The sequence below is a fragment of the Argopecten irradians genome, chromosome 12, assembly GCF_041381155.1.
Source record: "Argopecten irradians isolate NY chromosome 12, Ai_NY, whole genome shotgun sequence".
Lineage (NCBI taxonomy): Eukaryota > Metazoa > Mollusca > Bivalvia > Pectinida > Pectinidae > Argopecten > Argopecten irradians.
In genome coordinates this window covers 18,112,784-18,132,457 of record NC_091145.1, presented here as the reverse complement: position 1 = coordinate 18,132,457, position 19,674 = coordinate 18,112,784, and the positions used below count along the sequence as shown (strand labels likewise).

The following is a 19,674-nucleotide window of genomic DNA, read 5'->3' as shown; positions in this document are numbered from 1 at the left end:
AATCCACAACAGGTGAAGATCAAGTTAATAAAAAGTTTAAATTCAGAAGGAAAAATGCCATATAATTAAGCCAAAATACTGAAGGATTCAGATTACACAAAAACTGGTTTTAGACACGGTATTCTGTAATGCTTAATAAAAACAAAAATCACTTCTCTTTCCCTTCACATTTAAATTAGGTTTAATGCTAAATTTTTTCAGCTCAAAACCCCTCCCAGCTAGTTGGATGATGCCTACAAGGATAAAAACTACAGGTCTGAGAGGGCCTTCGACAAGGATTGTTTCAGACAGATGGACACAAAACAAGGACGATATCCGACAGATCGTAGTCAAACAATGCCACGCGTAGCCGTTCTACTGATTATGAAAGAAAAGATCTTGAGATATTCCTATCAGCAACTCATGTATATAAAGTATGCCAAAGAGGTCACTCTGACTGGAGAGGGAATTCAACCTGGCCTGCGCTATGAAGGTTGCCACTCTCCCAAACTAGTATTTAAAATGATGGAAGAAATATACTTTTTTATAATTGCAAGCACTCTTGAACAAGTAACATGTATTGTTTATTTATCAAAAAACATTTCTTCCACATGAATAAACTAATTATCTGATAAAAAACGTATGCAAAAGTGTACATAATAATTTGGTGAAAATAATTTGGGCATTGGATTGAAAAGCTGATAGATCAAAGCTATATTACAAGTTTTCTATGCATATTTCATATCAGATCATTCAGCGCATAGCAAGGACGTATCAACTGCGCTTAATATCTTGATTTTTGATGTGACCGTTGACAAAATGAGAGACCACGACAACCGGAGAAATAAAGAACTTAGTATCCTGGATAATATCAGTTACTCGTGGTCCACGCCAAACAGAATGCGTAAACAAGAGTTTAACAATAACCAGAACGTTTGACAAATAAACAAATTGTTAACTCACCTAGCCTGCATCGTTTAAATTGATACCCAGATAGTTATGAACTAACAACACCAGTCAGCCCATTGATGGTAATAAAAGGAAGATCTTAACAGTAAAACGTGTACGCAATTATAGGCAACGAGATAATCAAATTAAATTAGCAACAACACTGTGCTAAGAACAAGGTCAAAAAAAGGAGATAAAAAAACCATGTAAGTACAGTAAGGAAAAGATTATAAACACTCCTCCTGAGGACCAACAAGAATCACTCAGATAATCAAAGCAAAGTTATTATAATACACCGAAAAATGCAGACAATCATCTAGTAGAACTTCGAGACGGGTAATGAAAAATTAACTATGTTAAACCCATGAATTTGTACGTAACATATTTGTCATACGCCCCGTGTTTTATTAACCGTAAATATATTTAATTTAGAACCAAGTGACAAAAGCCCAAGGGGCCTCTGTTGGGAGTAAAAGGTATTCATATTCAGATAGTGTATACTATTACACATTGTAGACAAAAGACTAAACACATGAAGCATGGACAGATTGGACAGAAACAGAACCACTAACCAACAAGGCCTGGACAACAGGAAACAGGACAATATCCGACTGGGCAACAATAAACATCCGGCACTTTTTCAGACACGCGTACAATGACCTCAAGTTAAAGGCATGACCCAGCTCGTCAAAAACGCCTCGGCCCTCCCGGTGCCTCGGCCATCCGTGCCAAGGATGTGGAAGGTTAGTACTCAGTGATAGAACAATCAGTGACTGTTACAGTTGAGATGTGATATCTAAAACACATGTTTGTCTTTTATGGAATTTCAGTTAATTGGCATAATGCAACATTTAGTGAAGATATACTGTAAATATTACACATTTTGGTGCAAACCGAATTTTAGTACAAAATTGATTTGAAAATGCTTATTGCAGTGATTAATTTGTGCATTACTAATACATGTAATAGGTTTGTACCATATACTTATGTTGTGTAGAGAATACAAACAGTTTTATATAGAATATGAATAGACTAGCACTAAAATAGAAAAATGAAAAAAAAAATCATAATCTATATAAAATATAAGCATCTAGTATTTTCTGATTAAAAGTCACATTGATTTTTGTATCACCTGTGACAATAATTCGCAAAGGCGATACTACGTTGTTACTTTTCCGGCAGCGGCGTTGTCGTAAACATTTCATTTTAAAGTTTTGTGTTTAGCTCTGTTTTTAAAAAACTATAAATCCAATCCTCATCAAACTTTAGATATAGCTGAATGACATCATCATCACCTCAACACACCTAATTATTGCAGGATTCATTTCAGGCCCAGGGATGCAGGGGCTGTTAAACTAAGTGATGCTAAACTATACTTTGCTCTTTTTCTCAAAAAGTATAAGTCTAATCCTAAACAATCTTTGAATATAGATAAAGGCAATTATTATCACCTCAACACACCTAATTGTTACAGTATTCATTTCAGGGTGTGGGATTCAGATGTTTTACTTTCATATGTTTTAAAAAATTCCATTATAGTTATGTAATAAATCGAGAATGCAGTAAGGACGATACTTAACATGTAATTCTTGGGTTTTTTTCAGGTGCCTTTAACATCACAAAAGAAGCTCAACAACGCTCACAGATGGCACAGGCCAAAATTGATAGCACCGAAAACACCATGAGGGAATCTGAACGTATCCGCCAGGAGACGGAACAGCTGCTGGCCGACGGACAGGACAGGTTTGATAACCAGATCGAGGAAAACAGGAACAACCTGGCTAGCCTTGATGCCTCTGTCAGTGGTTTGTCTAACAGGATAGCCGATATCAATGAAATGGTGAGTTTAATGTGCTATGAGGGGTGGGACATTTAATCCTTCATTCAAAATTGGAAATACACAAGTCAAAACTCATGTGAGCCCATGGTAAATCTTCTAATGATCTGAGTATTCAGGTTAAGCATACTTGAATAAATAGTAAAACGTCTGTTTGTACCAATGAAGCACCTCGGATAAAACAAAGTATTGAAGTTTTAGACTTGTGTGGACTCATCCCCGATACTCCAGCAGCGTCATGTCCACCCCTGGTCTATCTCGTAGTAGAACTGAAGGCACATCGAAGGAATTGTACAACAGTACAGTCAGCTAGTTGATTGTGTTGCTTTAAAGTTGGGTGTTACTCTCTCTGTAATCTTGAAAGGAAGTCTCTGCAGGCCTGTAATTGGGTGGATATAACGTCAGTGATAGTAACCCCTGGAGTATCATGGATGGTGAAGACTAGGTGCATGTACTGGGGATGTATATTCCTAACAATGTAAAAGAATGATAAATCTGTTGCAGAAATGTCTCAGAAAAAGTGTTCTTTAAATTTTTCATAAAATATTTTGAATTAATAAGAAGCATAAGCATAGTAATACATTGTAGATCAAAAATCATAAATTTTATTTAATGTACCAGTAAGTGGATATTAATCCACTGTCATTGTGATATGTAAAAATGATGTCAATTCATTAGCGATAAGGCCATACAAACCATAACAATTTGTAACGATATTCGGTACTGTTGTAGGTTTGTGACGGCCGCGGAGATCCCTGTGACGATATCTGTGGTGGAGGTGGTTGTGATAAATGTGGTGGTGTAGGATGTGACGATGGGGCTGTAACTAAGGCCGAGGATGCCATCAAACTGGCCAAGGACGCTGAGAGTCTGCTAGCCATGAAAGAAGAAGACGCTAACAACCTCCTGAGTAGTGTAAGCTAACATTATGTTAAGCATGTAGTATATAATGCAAAAATAATTTCAAAAAATAATCCACAGTACAAGTGTGGAGTGGAATAAGCTAACATTATACATATATATGTGTATCTGTTACATTTACGTTCAGTTTGTAAAATAAATTTTCAAATATGTTTCCTTGATTTCTTAGGATAATAAGCCATGGCTCAATGTGAACATAACTATACTTTCCCTACATACACTACAGATTAACACTGTACAGCGTGGAGCTGAGGAAGCTAAGAACGAGGCGACAATGGCCTACAACGCTGCTCTCCGTGCCAAGAACGAGACCGAGTCAGCACGTCTGATGTTAGAGACGCTCCTTAATCAAGTGGCCGACTTTTTATCACCCTCGACTGGTACTCCGGAACAAATCAGACAGGTAAGTGGGTCTTTATTCACAGATTTCACCTTCAAGTGGATCATAATCTGAACAAATCCAAATGGCACTGTGTCCTCAAGCTCAATTCTGAAATGTTTTCTGCTTAACAATTGATTTTACGCTAAAACCAATCAGTGACAGTCAACCTATATCTTAGAAATCTTTGATTCTACCATAACCCAATTCATAAATACCTCAAGCAATTATAGATTGCATATTAATATGTACTACACATCATTGATAGTACAATTTAATACCATACCTTTTGTTGAAGATTATAAATATGTATCAAATATAGATTGGTTTACAGTAGCATTTTATCCATAAACTACTGTACTGATATCAAGATCAAAACCTAAGATCAGAAAACTATTATTGTGAAAAGCAGTACGAGTAGCACATGCATGTTGTTATGGTTACACAGCAATTAAATGAACACTTGAATATTTGCCATAGATTGCTGAGGAAGTACTGGCCATGAGTATCTCCCTGAATCCAGAACAGATCCAGGCTCTGGCTGATGAAATCAACAAAACCATCCAGGGACTACAAAATATAGATGTCATCCTTGATGCCACTAGTGACGACCTGAACAAGGCTCAGAAACTCAAAAATCAGGCTGAAATGGCAGAGTAAGTTTCAGTTTAAATAAAATAAAAATGAAGTTTTAAGATATTTTCATTTTCGGATCATGAAATTGGACAGGCTTGTAGTGTCTGTTCTGTGCCCTTCAATTTTGTCCCATTTTATTCTGATTTCCTGATGTTTGTATTTGGTCTTTCTCGCTATTTTTAATGTGTCAATGTAAAAGCAAATGTTTCTGGAGCTGTCATTGTTACAGACGATATCTATGTATTGACGATTCTCATTTTCCAATACCATATTGATTTCTATTTTCCGAAATAGATACAATGACCGAAATTGTACTTGATGACCTGCCTATGACCTAGTAAATTGGAATTTCAAATGCTAACGAATTATATGTTATTTTTTACAGTAAACCAACTGTGTTTTTTAACTCTGACAATGAATTTTTCTCAATTACCACAAATGATATATGAAATACTCAGCAATAGTTCCTGAGTGACAGGCATTGTTTTTGTTCATAAACCGATTATGTAATACACAAAACCACTGTTCCAGATTTCATCCTTTTCTTGACAACACCATTGTTTCAATATATATATCGATACATCATGATATTTTCCTTTCAATATATTGATACTTGAAATTTATGAGAATGACAGCTCTAAATGTTTCCAATATCTTTTTAAATCACTCAGACATTTAATTATTATATAAAGCTTGATCCAGTAATATAAAGCAATCAATACATTCATCATGCCATGAAATAGTGCGAGGAATAGGAATTGTGTAAACCTATATGTCAATCCTGTTGTGTCCCCTTCCAACTTTCATATATGGTGGATGTTGGCATTAATGCCAAGCAAACATTTTTAGTACCATTTATAACAGATGTTAAAATCTGACCAGGTTTTTCCAAAAAGATCTGATGGAAAAGCAGGAAAATTGATCAATTGTTTAGAATATTCATGGATCATTTCTATTTTACTTGTCCTTAGGGCTGATGCCAACTCCATACTTGGCAAGGCAGAAGATGTACTGAACAACCTACAGAGTGCTACTAGTGCCCAGGAGGCTGCAGATCGTGCCATTAACCAGGCTGACAGCGACATCTCGGATGCTGAGAGAGATCTAACACAGGTAAACAGGGATAAATTTAGTCAGCATGGTCAGAGGCTGATGTGTAGAAATTACCTCAGATTTTAATTGATAGCTGAGTGTTTTTTCATCCAATAAACATTAGACTTGTAAGTCTGCTCCACTACAATGCTCTATGTTATGCTCCAATACAAGATCTAACAATGCACTGTTCAGGGCTATCTCAGCATGACCCCTACGGTTAGCCCAAACAGTGTATCGCCTACGAAATCTTTGGTGTTGTTGATTCTCTTGGTAGTATAAACGGCTACTAGCTACGTACAGTATGGCCTGAGATGTTCTGATTCTAGGCCAGGGTTCATGCTGAGGTAACCCCAAACAGGGCATTGTTAGATCTTGTATCTAAAGGAATTTCAAGTCTAATTTTAATTCGATTGAGTGTTTTTATGTAATGATACTGTTATACAGACAGTGACGTTTCGACAAGTGGTACCTTGTGTATACCTTCATCAGACAATCACACATAATCTTCACTGGTTGTGTAACATCATTACACAAACCATACTTTCCAACCTGAACGTTAAATAATAGCTGAGTGGTTTTCATCATAACAGATGAGAAACATTAGGAAAACAATTTAGGAAAATTCTTTAAAACGAACAGTAAATTCTACTCAACTTGGCATTCAAAATTTTAAATAAGATCTAGTGCTGATTTCTCAAAATAGAAATACAGACTTAGGTCAAAAGTTTGTCTCCTTCTTTAACTTATATGAATAATTATGACTTAAGTCAGTTTTTGACTTAAAGTGAATAGTCGGTTAAAGAAAACCAGTCTAAATGCGTTCATTGGCCTTCCAAAAGTTCTCACACATTAATACGACGGTCAAGTTCTGCTTAGTTTCCCAGTTCTGACCATTAAAGTAAAGAAAAGTTGAAATCATTGAAAGCGAGGCTGCGTGGAAATGTAACCACGGACATAGTGAGCCGGGAGGACGTTTTAGAATTTCCATACTTTAAATTGATTTCTTCGTACGAAGACAGATTTTAACGAGAGATTTTATTTTTCCATTTCATAAGAAATTATACTGGATACATTCACACCATTTTTACCGACTTTAGCCATCCTTGCCCGACTGTTCACTTTAAGTTTGTTTTGAGAAATCAGAGCCTGAACTAAAATACAGAATAACATCTCAAGTAAATTAAACCCTAAATTGTGTTAGGGAAGCATGATTTTGATGTTTTAAAAATGTTGAAATCACTGAATTCTAGATTGAGTCAGAAACAGCTGCTGCAGCAGAGAAGTCCAACAAGTCTCTACGGGTTCTGGAGGAGCTTCGTATCAGGCTCATCACACTCAGTAACAAATACATCGGTAACGACCGAAAGGTGATCACAGCTGAAGAGGCTGCTCGCGATGCCTCTACCCTCGCCACTACTGCCGAAATGGTAAGTGCTAATCCTGTCCACTTTTAGTAACCATATTTGATGAAATGTGTACGATGGATACATGTAGACTTAATGAAGCGGGATATTATTGATTAAAAATAGATGCTATTCCAGTTAAATATTTACATGGTATCCATACCCGGGTTTTCAATTCCTATCAAATGGTCAATTTTGTCTGTTGTTTGATTATTATTACTCCTGTATATTTACATTTTCACTGCGGTCCCACTATGTTACCTTACCAAACACAGTTTGCATTCATATAGTCTATTAACTTCAAACATTTATTATGACATCATTATCATTGTGACCTCACAATTGTCGTGCCAGCGATCACGGAAAACGGCTGTTCAAATGGTTGTTCCATCCATGACGATAACAAATGATTAATTCAACTGAAAGATGTTCAACACTTAAATGATTTGTCATAAGATCTTTAAATAGATTCTGTCTGTTGTTTGATTTTCTTTCGATTACTTTTGTATAATTTGTCATCAGATCTATGAATAGTGTCCATCTCCACTGTGCTGTATTGTTAAATATTTGTCTACTTTGTCCCGCATTTCTGTTCATATCCTTTCATGTAATCGGGTTCGTTTTGTATGTTTTGATAAAGGGGCAGATCGCCTCGAAAATTTGACAATTTTTTTGTCCACACAGTTAGAATTCCTTCCTTATCCCATAGTGTCCATAAAAGAAATAGATGTAAAATCATCCAATAGATGTGTGTATATTATTAGCAGATGCTCTTTCAAAGAAGTTATAGAAGATTCCTTATTTGAACTGCCAAGGTTTTATGTGGGTGTATATAGTAATAGAGTGTGATGTAATTATCTTTTCTCCATGTATGATTACAGAAAGCTGATGAGCTAGCCAACAAATACTCTGCCACAGCCAACGAACTCAACACCAAGTACAACCTGACGTCCGTAGCCCAACAGCGGGCTCAGAAGCTCAAGGATAAAGCTGACAGACTGGCAGGGGACACAACAACTAAACTCAGCAAACTCAGAGGTAGGGGATACAAAATATCGATAGCATGTCGAGGGCAAAATACATTTGATAAATCAATTTTACACTTACGATTAAATTTAGCATATTTCAAGGTCAATTGTAAATTGCGGAAATTCATCGCTGTGAAAATTTATCTTAACAGAGTGCAGTAGTCATACAGATATGAAATGTGAAATTTGATAGCCATGAACAAATTGTTAGACATAAAACACTAAATTTAGTTGCCATGATAACAAAAACACTGAATTGCTGTGGTCAGTGTAATTTTCGATTTAGTTACATACTGTACAGGTATAATTACCGTAAAAACTTGTAAATATGGCTCGGTATTTTACTACAAACTCACCAACTTATTTTTATGTGTTATCAAATTTTGCGGATGAGTATCCAAAAATACATAATTATACTCCCTTCAACAAAGATAAGTGGGGTATACTAGAATAGGGTTGTCTGTCTGTCCGGCAAATTCCTCCTAAAGGATTTGAAAGATTTTGATAAAATTTGGTACAGAGAACCGTGACATAAAGGGGAGTTGAGTAAATTATATAGGGCTCTGTAATATCCCCTATTGATGGAGTTATTACTAAATTTGTGCAGCTGGGGGGTATTAGTAATTCACTCTGGCGACAGTTCTAGTTATAAACCTCACCTATTAATAGGTTTAATAGTGATGGAAATTTTTGAATGTTTGATATATAAATATCTTATTTATTTCCCTTGAACATTTGATTTATAATTTCTTCTTTGATTTTCAGAAATGAATAGCAACTTTAACACAAACAAGAAAAGATTAGAGAAACTTTCTACAGACATTGAAGTGTTGAATATTCGAATGGATGAATATCTACAAGCAATACGGGACAAGTCTGATAGTTATTTCAAGTGTAAAACTTAGTGATGTGTCTTCTCCCTAGCGATATGTGAATGCTGTATTATTAAGCCTATACCTTCAATTGCATGTGAGGAGTTGTAGGTTCGTATTGTGCCATGGTACTCCCCCTGTTTATCCCGTCTTTCTTCTGTCCCCCAGTCTACGATGATTGTTCACGACAGACTCTGGTTGTTTATAATTATGTTATGTTGTGAGAATGTCGCGGATCTTTTAATTTTATATATATATGTGTTTAGCGCAGTTTTTTGTAGAGGAGAACCTGTTGTGATGAGAATATTATTTATTTCATCATTTTGTTGAACAATATTTTTAACGACAGTTATTTTAGCTGCAGTAAAGCGCAGCACTCCCCTGATATTGAATGTCAAGTTCCGCTATGTGCACAAATTTTTAAAAAATTCATCGTTTAGATTTTGCTGTGATACAGAGTATCAATGTCTTGCGAAAGAGAACAACATTTCGATCATGAAAGCTATCACTTTACACATTGGTTTGTTTTATCATCCTTTGTTCGGGTAATTTTTTTTTATTTCTGGGGAAGTTTTACATTTACTGGTTCGTATGATCAAGGATGTTTTTCCTACGGCGCATTTTAGTGGTTATTTACAAATATGTGCATTTGTAGTTCAAATTATTGACAAAATATTTATGAATGTCACGATTTGTATGAAAAGTTTCATCAATGCATGTATGTTGTATATTTTAAGAAAATCCTAGTGAATATCCTGTTCAACGGGTTACACCAATGGTACTGTGACCTATATTACTGAGGAGTTATAAAGTCTTGTATAAGGGGTTTCAACAGGGAAACAGTAACCTAGATACATAATCTATAGTCATATTCAGCATATAGGTCATGTCAGGGAAGCAATGACCTAGATTCAGAATATATAGTACTATCCAGTATATAGGTGATGTCGGGGAAGCAGCGACCTAGATTCAGAATTTATAGTACTATCCAGTATATGGGTCATGTTGGCGAAGCAGCGACCTAGATTTAGAATCTATAGTTATATAAAGTATGTGGGTCATGGCAGGATTACAGTGACCTATATATACCATTTGCTGTTATGATGGAGCGACCTAAATACAAACACTTGTGACATCAGGGACTCTAGATGGATATGATATAACAATAACACTGTAACCATGCTACAGGTATAACTATACCTTTATATTAGAAAGGTTAAAAACGGGACATGTCGACCTAGTTACATGACCTGTAGTCATACCTTATCTCGGGTCATGACTGTGCTGCTGTAACCTATATGATCATTCTATACTCCATACCTTAGTAATCGGTGATTGTCAAGGTCACCTCGACCTCTGATGCCTCCCCTTGTACCCCGGGTATGACGTAGCACTACATTATCGTAGTGGCCAGTGAATGATATTATATCTCATGGGGCTGTGTAATTAATATGTATGATTATCAGTTTAGTGTATATACTTATGACAATTTTTATTACCATTTTTAAAGTCATCAATTTTTATATATATATAATCATCGTTTTGTATTGTATGTTATTTCTGCTGTGTTCATTTAGCTCACGTATCTCATAATTAAGTATGTATGTATCCCTCTTATACCTAGGACATTGTGTGTAAAAAGTAATTATTATAAATCAAAAGGTTAAGACAAATCCAATGTATTATCAAGAACAATTCATCCTCTCATAATGTCAGTGGGTTTTTTTAAATTTTTTTTATTCTTTTCTATTTATCAGACAAATTCTAGCTCATCTTCCATAGTACATGTGTGTGTCTGTCAGTCCTGTGTTTAAAGCACCTTGCTGAAAAAACAAATATTTCGGCGCGGCAATTAAATTATGAATAAGTGTATATAATTTTTCGTTATATTTTATTAAACGAACAAAATTTAACTTTAGCGATGGTAATACCATTCTTATTTTAGCTTCAAGACTCAAGATCTTCAAGACAGAAAATGATGTCTTTAAATTGAATTATTGTTGCTCTTGATAAGGTTGTACAAATAGCATGTACCAGTAATTCATAATCTGATGGGCATAACACATTACATTGATGTAACACAAGTACAATAGATGAAAATGTCAATCTCTTCAAATACAATGGTGCTAATGTTCTTTTGTTGTAGTAAAATGATAATTCATTTTTATATGAACAATTTTGATACATCTGTATTTTTAAACTGGTTTCAAATGTTTGATTATCTGTCAGGAAAAAAAAGGTGTTTTGATTCTTTTGATTTCGCCAAGTTATCATTGCCCACCAAATATTTTAGTGTCTCTTTTGTAAAACAAGTTATTTGTACTCATTTCCTACCAATATTAAGTGTATAATTACGTGTAGTATTTATTCTAGATCTGTCTGCATAATATAATGCCAATGTTCAACTCTCTCTAAACAATGAATTAATCTTTGTCCTTTCTCGAGACCATTCACTCTGTTTTAAAATTCAGAATGATACCGGTGTTAATCTCACTTTGATCTTTAATTGTAGATTTGCCAGTCAACACATTTAATGTCTCATCTGTCTGTTACATTGACCCCTTCCCTAAAACCTACAATACTGATACATAGAAATCCATATACCCATTTATAGTGGGGCGCTGATGCTCAAATTAATGATCATAGCTGTGCTGTGTCTATTTGTTTTATGTGATGGAAAGTAAAGCAGTTTCTTTTATCACATTATCAATTTTCTTCTTTTTTTTTTACCTCAAAGCTTTAAATTTAAAACTTTTAACTGTTAAAATTGTTTACATGAAAACTGGTGATTTTTTTTTTATACCAAATTGAAATAAATAAAAAAAATACAAGAAAACTGGTGATTGATGTGTACCAAAGAATATTATAAAATTGATACTATAATGTGTGTCTAAAGAATTACCAGTGTGGTATTGGAGGTCCTAGTGTGTGTAGGGGACCCTAGGGAGTCCTTGTATACGGATGACAGACCCTCCAGTACCTATGGTAATATATTTATACATGTCTGGTCTATATGTCAATATTACCTGTGTTTAATCATCCCCATCATGTGAATTCAGTTGTATTAAAATACCAGCTATGACTTATCATACAATGTGGTTTGTTGTTTATTTTCTGTTTGTGATGTTTGATCCTCTGGACACACTAAGCATTGGATACCATATAGCTGGTTATTTTCGCTGACCAAAATTTTCGCGATTTGATCTAAAAATTTGGAAAATCCTATGTTAGCGATTTAAATGTTCCTGATATGGATTTAAGGGAAGTATCATCATTTAACCGTTTCTCATTATTTTGCAGATCAAATTTTCACAATCATAGCAATGAGCATTGTTGTCGCTATTTTTTAACTTCATCTGGGTATGAAAGAAATTTTGTTTGCAAACTGTGTGAATCCGTGTAGCAGATTCTCACAAAAGTTTGCATTAAATTTCTTTCATTACCCGATGAAGTTAAAAAATAGTGACATCAATGCTTATAATTAATTTTTCAGACTACCCAGTACTGATAACACCACATACTTTTAAACGTACAATTCCATTGATTTTCCAAAGGATTATTTTTTCTAAATCAATATGCAACGTTGACTTCTCTATTGTGATGTCATATTAATGTCAAGTTTTAACGCCATTTCTTGGATTTTTTCTTTTTAGTATACAAAGAAAAAGAATCTGTCAGTCAGAAAGTCAGATTTGGTATGAAAACAAATGAAACTTAATTATAATCCCTGCAAAACAACCAGCTATACCATATACAAAGTTGGCTCTTGTTTTGGAAGTGTACTTACGGGGCTGCAGGGGCTAAATGGTCAAGATTTTGATGCTATAATTATATAAGACTTTTTGGCTATATCAATTTAAATGTCTTCTCGGAACCTTGGTACTGGATATCACTCATCAGACACATCATTTTGGATAGTGATTAACTGCTATGTGTCCTGAACAACTGAAGAATTGGAATCGAGCATGAAGAGGTGTGATTGTTTGGTTTCATTTTCAAAGGAGAGACGAGTCTGATGTGGAATTCACATAGAATACACAACATGTACAATGCATTTCCATGATATTGTAACCAATGTTTTAACTGTTTTGTATATGGAATAAAGTTGAATAACCTTTGATTCAAATCAACAGTGGTTATATACAATCAACTCACCACTAACGGTATATATCAAATAATAAAAGAAAATTCAAAGATAGTTTTCACATTTTATTACAATATACCAATAAAATGCATTGATTTCACTGATCCATTATCTTGGTAACAATATTTTCACTTCAATTAGAGTTAACAATAAAAGAAGACAGCTTTGTCCCAACATTATATACCAGGGAAATAGAGTTGGGCCTATCTAGTTGTACATCCAGCCCGGCCCCGGCACTGATACCAGACTACAGCATACAGAATGTCGAAGCCTGACACTAGGAACTGAGGAAACTTTGGCTGGTACAACTTGTAATCTTCACAAAACAACAAACCAGCCCAAAATATATAATTATACATGAAAGACAATAAAGGCAGCAATGATATATAAATGGTGGTATGAAAAGTGTATTCATAAAAAGCTAATTCAAATTACTGTTATTTGATAACTCGACTAACTAAAAAACTAAAAAAAAATCTTCACTACAGTTGTATGTCATGTTATCAAAATACCACAGCTATTTTAATCCAAAATTTAAAGAATATTTCTATATTCGTTGTAATCACCAATGACTATTTCATTTACCATACATAGTAGATAGTCTATATCACATGTCATAGATGCTAAATTATAAAGTTCTATCATAGGAATTAAATTCGTCTGCCAAGATATGTCTATAATCTTAACCTGTATTGTCAGATGAGTTTAATACCTTAAGATCTATAAGTGATGGTGTTCTTCCTGAATTACCACAACATTTGAAATAACTAACTATACTTAACTTAAATAACTATAAATGTAGGTGAACTCTCTACATAAAAACTAGAGCTGTTGGAGAACAGCAAAGCTCGCCTATTCAGAAGAAGTTGATGTTCAAGTATTTACTATTTAAACATGGAAATATGACAAATTAACAGACTCAAAAAACCCCTAAAGGACCCCAAATTGGTTGTATTATCACGTTCAGCATCCATACACATTAGGAAAATAAAATCATAAACATTTATGATGACTTAAGCTTAAACAATTGACAAAATAGAAACTTGCTCAAAAACTTTAACATGGAAATATGACAAATTAACAGACTCAAAAAAAAACCTAAAGGGCCCCAAATTGGTTGTATTATCACGTTCAGCATCCATACACATTAGGAAAATAAAATCATAAACATTTATGATGACTTAAGCTTAAACAATTGACGAAACAGAAACTTGCTCAAAAACTTTAACGTGAAATGGGACGCCAACGCTGACGCCGACGCTGACCGCCAACGCCAACGCCAACGCCAACGCCGGGGTGACAACATTAGCTCCCCCTATTCTTCGAATAGGCGAGCTAAAAACTAGAACTATTGTCCAGGGGGCTAGAACTATTGTCCTACTGTTGTAGTGGAAAAGATATCACCTTCTGACTGGAAAAGTCAGTCAGAAGGTGATATCTTTTCCGCTACAACAGTAGCTAACTTGTACCGTCCTCCACCGGTATATGCTACAAAGGGGCACAACTCTGAATCAAAGTACTGAAAGTACTAAATGGCTCGGTCTTAATGATTGGAGGATATATTTCTAAAGTCAACATTTTTTTGGACAATAAGAAATAAAGTTTGCTAGTGTTCCTTCCAGTTTGGACTTTTGAGGATTCCTTGGACACCAAGGTGTTAAATAAGAAACATATACTAAACTCTTAGGAGCCCATTCTAATATTTCCTATGGTGTTATATGCCAAATGACTTTATAGCATCTTTAACCTTTTCCTTGTTAATTTGATGTCAATTAAAATATCCATTCTGAATTGCTATTCTCATTAAGTTCCTGGGACCAAAGTATCAGTTAACAAGTATTGTTTTGCAGCAGAGACAGACAAGAGGCATATTTTTTCTATGCCAAAATGTCTTAAATATAGAATATGTCAGTCCTCAAGAAGACTTATCAATATAGTCATACCATTTCTGAATAAACTGATCAATTGGTCTACTTTTAACAAGTTTTTTGTAATTAGTCTTTTGTAAAACAGCAAGTTGATTGATATATCCAAACATGATTTAAACTAGCTCTGATAAAATATCTTAAACATCTTACAGCCATTTAAACAAGAGCTTTCGGAGAACAGAAAAGCTCGCCTATTCAGAAGAAGTTGTTGTTCAAGTATTTACTATTTAAACATGGAAATATGACAAATTAACAGACTAAAAAAAACCTAAAGGGCCCCAAATTGGTTGTATTATCACGTTCAGCATCCATACACATTAGGAAAATAAAATCATAAACATTTATGATGACTTAAGCTTAAACAATAGACAAAATAGAAACTTGCTCAAAAACTTTAACGTGAGATATGACAAATTAACAGACTCCAAAAAACCCCTAAAAGCCCAAAATTGGTTGTATTATCACGTTCAGCATCCATACACATTAGGAAAATAAAATCAGAAACATTTATGATGACTTAAGCTTAAACAATTGACGAAACAGAAGCTTGCTCAAAAACTTTAACGTGAAATGGGACGCCAACGCTGACGCCGACGCCGACGCCGGGGTGACAACATTAGCTCCCCCTATTCTTCGAATAGGCGAGCTAAAAACGTCTGGTCTATTTTCATGTTAAGTATACATTATGCCAAAAAGTAATCATTCTACATTTTATTCCAATATCAATTGGGTATCTTGTTAGCTCGCCATAAACCATGAATTGTTTTATACACTTTTTTAACTTGAGGAAATTACAAATGATTTTTTCTACAATATTTGTATTTTCAAATCCCCATACTTCTGATGAGTATAATAAAACTGGCATTACAAGTGACTAAAATATTTTCAGTTTAAAATCAACAGGAAGGGATACATTCCTTTGTTTCTTAAAAATAGTAGACACTGATTTAATTGTTTGTTCAGCAGTTTTTTCCTTTTCTTTAAAAACGCTACCATTAATGTTAAAAAATATACATAGATATGTATACCCTTCTTATCAAAATAATTCTATATCCCATAACGTAAACTGGTGTTGTTGGGCCAATTTACGTTTTGAGAATATTACAACTTTTATCTTTCTGATATATTAGATTATAATTTCCATGTAATGCAATAATGTAATGCAATATTATTCAAATCCGTTTAACATTTGTTGTAGAACAATGTCATCGCCATATAAAATGATAAAAGTTTGGGATACATTTCAATATTATCTGTAAATAATTTGTCAATAGTTGTCGGACAATTAACATTCTTTTTCCGCCAGATAAGATTCCAAATCATCAAGGTAAATTGAAAATAGGAAAGGAGATATAAATAAGGTACCATACTGTGCATGTATATGTTCAATGTAAATTAACAATGTAAGCTGATCTTGCAGAATTGCCTTACAGCGTTATAATAAATGCAGTTGTCTCATTGCATTGGATATAATTGATTTAAGGCAGTTCATGTGGCGACCGAAAAAGGTAAAATCACCATTTTCAGAGTGATCAGAGAAGATTGATAGTCAAGGAGGGAAAACATAAGACAACCTGTGTTATGCAAATTAATATCTAATTTATTTTGAATAAAGTATGCCGAAGATGATGATTAGTGTATTATTAACAATAATCTTAATATGTTTTCTAAATATATTAACAACTAATGTCATATTGTGTTATAAATTTAATGTTTTATTTATTCTTTTTATTTCAATCATGTAGATGTCATAGAAAATAAACAAATACCAAGTATATGCATATTAAAGTAAAATTCACAAATCACAACACTAATGTGTATTGTATATATGGAATGAAGATGATGATGGTAATTATTTGGATCAAAAATGTTTACAACATTAAATGTATTATATATATGGAATTTGAATATGATGATAGTAATTATTTTCATATCAAAAACTATTACAGTATTAAGCTACCACAGTTGAAAATGATTTCTTTCATTTTGTTCACACATTTTTTCTCCTGGACTGGTTCCAATTGAAATGATACTTGCATGTAGACATTCTGTAAAACATAAGAAAACAATAAATGTATTAACAGAGTAATTACCGAAAAGGCTAATATCATATAATTAAACTTTTTTTTTATAAATAACAATACCAGTTTATAGTAAATATTATTGAAATTTATTTTCTGTTGTTCTTTAGTCCTCCTGTTCTTTGGAGTTTTGTCCTTCATAAATTGATTGTAATACAGCAGTTGTCATATAATGTATCTGATAATGTGCACACAGAAGTATAAGTATATGCATATGCATGTGTGCATGGGCACGGTGATAAGTTTATTTTGCCGAGTAAAAAGTTCAAAGAACTAGTATTGTTCATACTCAAAGATGTAATCGCACTAAAAACAGTGATCGTGTAGGCTTTTGTGTGATTGCATTTGTAAGGGGTGTATCTCTGAACGCCAACATTTTGGATTTAGCTGTAGGGTAGTTTGTTGTGACAGTGGTTATAGTCTTTTTCCTGAAGGCAGACCCAATGCCACAGGTAAATTTACCTGTAAAAGAGTTACCTGTGTTGATACTTATCTAAGTGTATATTGATTAATTTTCATTTCAATAAGTGTTCATATTTAATATCAGATACATATATACATAATATATGTTTCTGTTAATATAACAATAGAATCTATGAATGAAATTAAATTAAATTCACAATGATTTTATTTCAAGAATTTTAAAGATTTCCTTGATATATCTAAAATCTCTGGTATAAATCTCATTAGATTTTCAATAGATTGATACTAAAATCAAGCAAAATTCTTTGAAACTTATTTCACATGGAAGTAACTTTACCATTCAGTAATATCAAAGAAAAAATCCAAAAAGGAATTATCCAGTTTCAACTTAGTGTAACACTAATTTGATTAAAAGTTTGAAATAATATAAGCCTTTTGCCTGTTGAAAAGTGATATATTTCCACAAGGTCTTCCATATATGTCTGTTAAGTGACCTTATATACATATATAGTACATGTACCATCTGCGTTAATAACCTACCAAAGAGTAAGTGAATTTATGTCAAATATGATTTCCAAATTTTACTTGTACTTGACTGACCTTTTTAAGTTAACAGAACATACAATATATTTTGAAAGTTGCATTAGGATGCATCATTTATCATAATTATATAATTTTCCTGCTTTCTTATCCTAAGATGGTATTTCTAGATCAGCGTGATGTTACATTATAATGTAAATGTACATGTACATTTGTATATCATTATAGCAAAAGAGCACCCAATAATTAAACTGTTGTCCGTTAACAGCGCAGTAAAATTATATATTTTTGTGCATGTTAGAAATAACATATAAATTTCTTTCCTATGGTTGAATTTCGGTCAAACATTGTTACTAGATACAAATTGGTATATGTACTATAATCTTTAAACAGAAAAAAAATAGAAAACTGTTAATTTGGTATTCTGAGCACTAAAAGTTTGCAACATTTTGAGAATAACAAGACTTTCAACATATGGACTTGAAATAATTTTGCCAGTATTGCAACATTAACATCTATAATGTGTATTAAAATGAATATGGTTAAGACCCTAAGTAACAGTCTTCAATCTCATTTCATTTAGTATTTTTACATTATTAAGTGACTTCTAAAAATATTTTGTATCAAAAATACATATAGAGCATTAAACCCCAATGATATATTATTACCAATGTTTATAAAACATCATAATGTGTGTTTGTGTCGTCTTCAATAGATTACCAACTTAAACTATAATCAACAGGTCAAAATTTCCGGCAATATTAATTTAAACTCTTGTGATATTGTTTTTCTCCACTCATTTTCTAACCAAATACTTCACGGTGTACGTCTATGCGATAAGAGAAATCATGCGCAACTATGCACGGTCACAAGAAATGAAAGTTGGCTAAGAATGTAGCCCTACTGGAACTCCTATGTCAAAACAGAATACTGTTACATTAGAATATGCACTGATCAAGAAACCTGTTTTTCTGATGAAATTGAGATGTGATTTGTATAAAAATATTTCACCTGGAACTCAAAATGCATTGTTCTTAATAATCCACATGTAGCTCCATATTAATTCCTAGCATATTAAAGCACTGATTATCTTTGATTAATAATTTACGTTGTATATAATACGGAATATATTGAAGGATTTTTTATCCAAAACCCACCAATGTTACCTATGATACTTCCCCGAACACCAACTCTGGATAGGGTGGTGTGTTTACATAGGGATTAGGGTGTGTTGATAGGGAGTTATAGTCTATCTCAGAATTGTTCTCATTGCAAGATCACAGGTAAATCTCAGGTAAATCAACTCATCTGATCGGTAATCAGTAAATCAGTAACAGTTAATTATTGTCAAGCTGCTGAAGAAAAGTGTATAAAACAGTGGCATATTTCAGAAAAAAATCATTGTACATTGAATTATCAACTTGTCTTTGTAATGGTAGACTTTGTCTGAGTCTATACAT

At 33.5% G+C, this 19,674-nt stretch overlaps 1 protein-coding gene across 1 annotated transcript; it reads left to right on the top strand.

Moving 5' to 3' along the window:
• The first annotated feature begins 798 nt into the window (after nucleotides 1-798).
• LOC138336471 (laminin subunit beta-1-like) lies at nucleotides 799-12,192 on the top strand. The gene is made up of 10 exons (XM_069285972.1): nucleotides 799-883; nucleotides 1,611-1,670; nucleotides 2,532-2,767; nucleotides 3,497-3,679; nucleotides 3,912-4,088; nucleotides 4,545-4,720; nucleotides 5,672-5,813; nucleotides 7,046-7,222; nucleotides 8,080-8,236; nucleotides 8,992-12,192. The coding sequence occupies exons 1-10, from the start codon at nucleotides 799-801 to the stop codon at nucleotides 9,129-9,131; spliced, it is 1,533 nt and encodes a 510-aa protein (XP_069142073.1). The 3' UTR covers nucleotides 9,132-12,192.
• The last annotated feature ends 7,482 nt before the right edge of the window (nucleotides 12,193-19,674 follow it).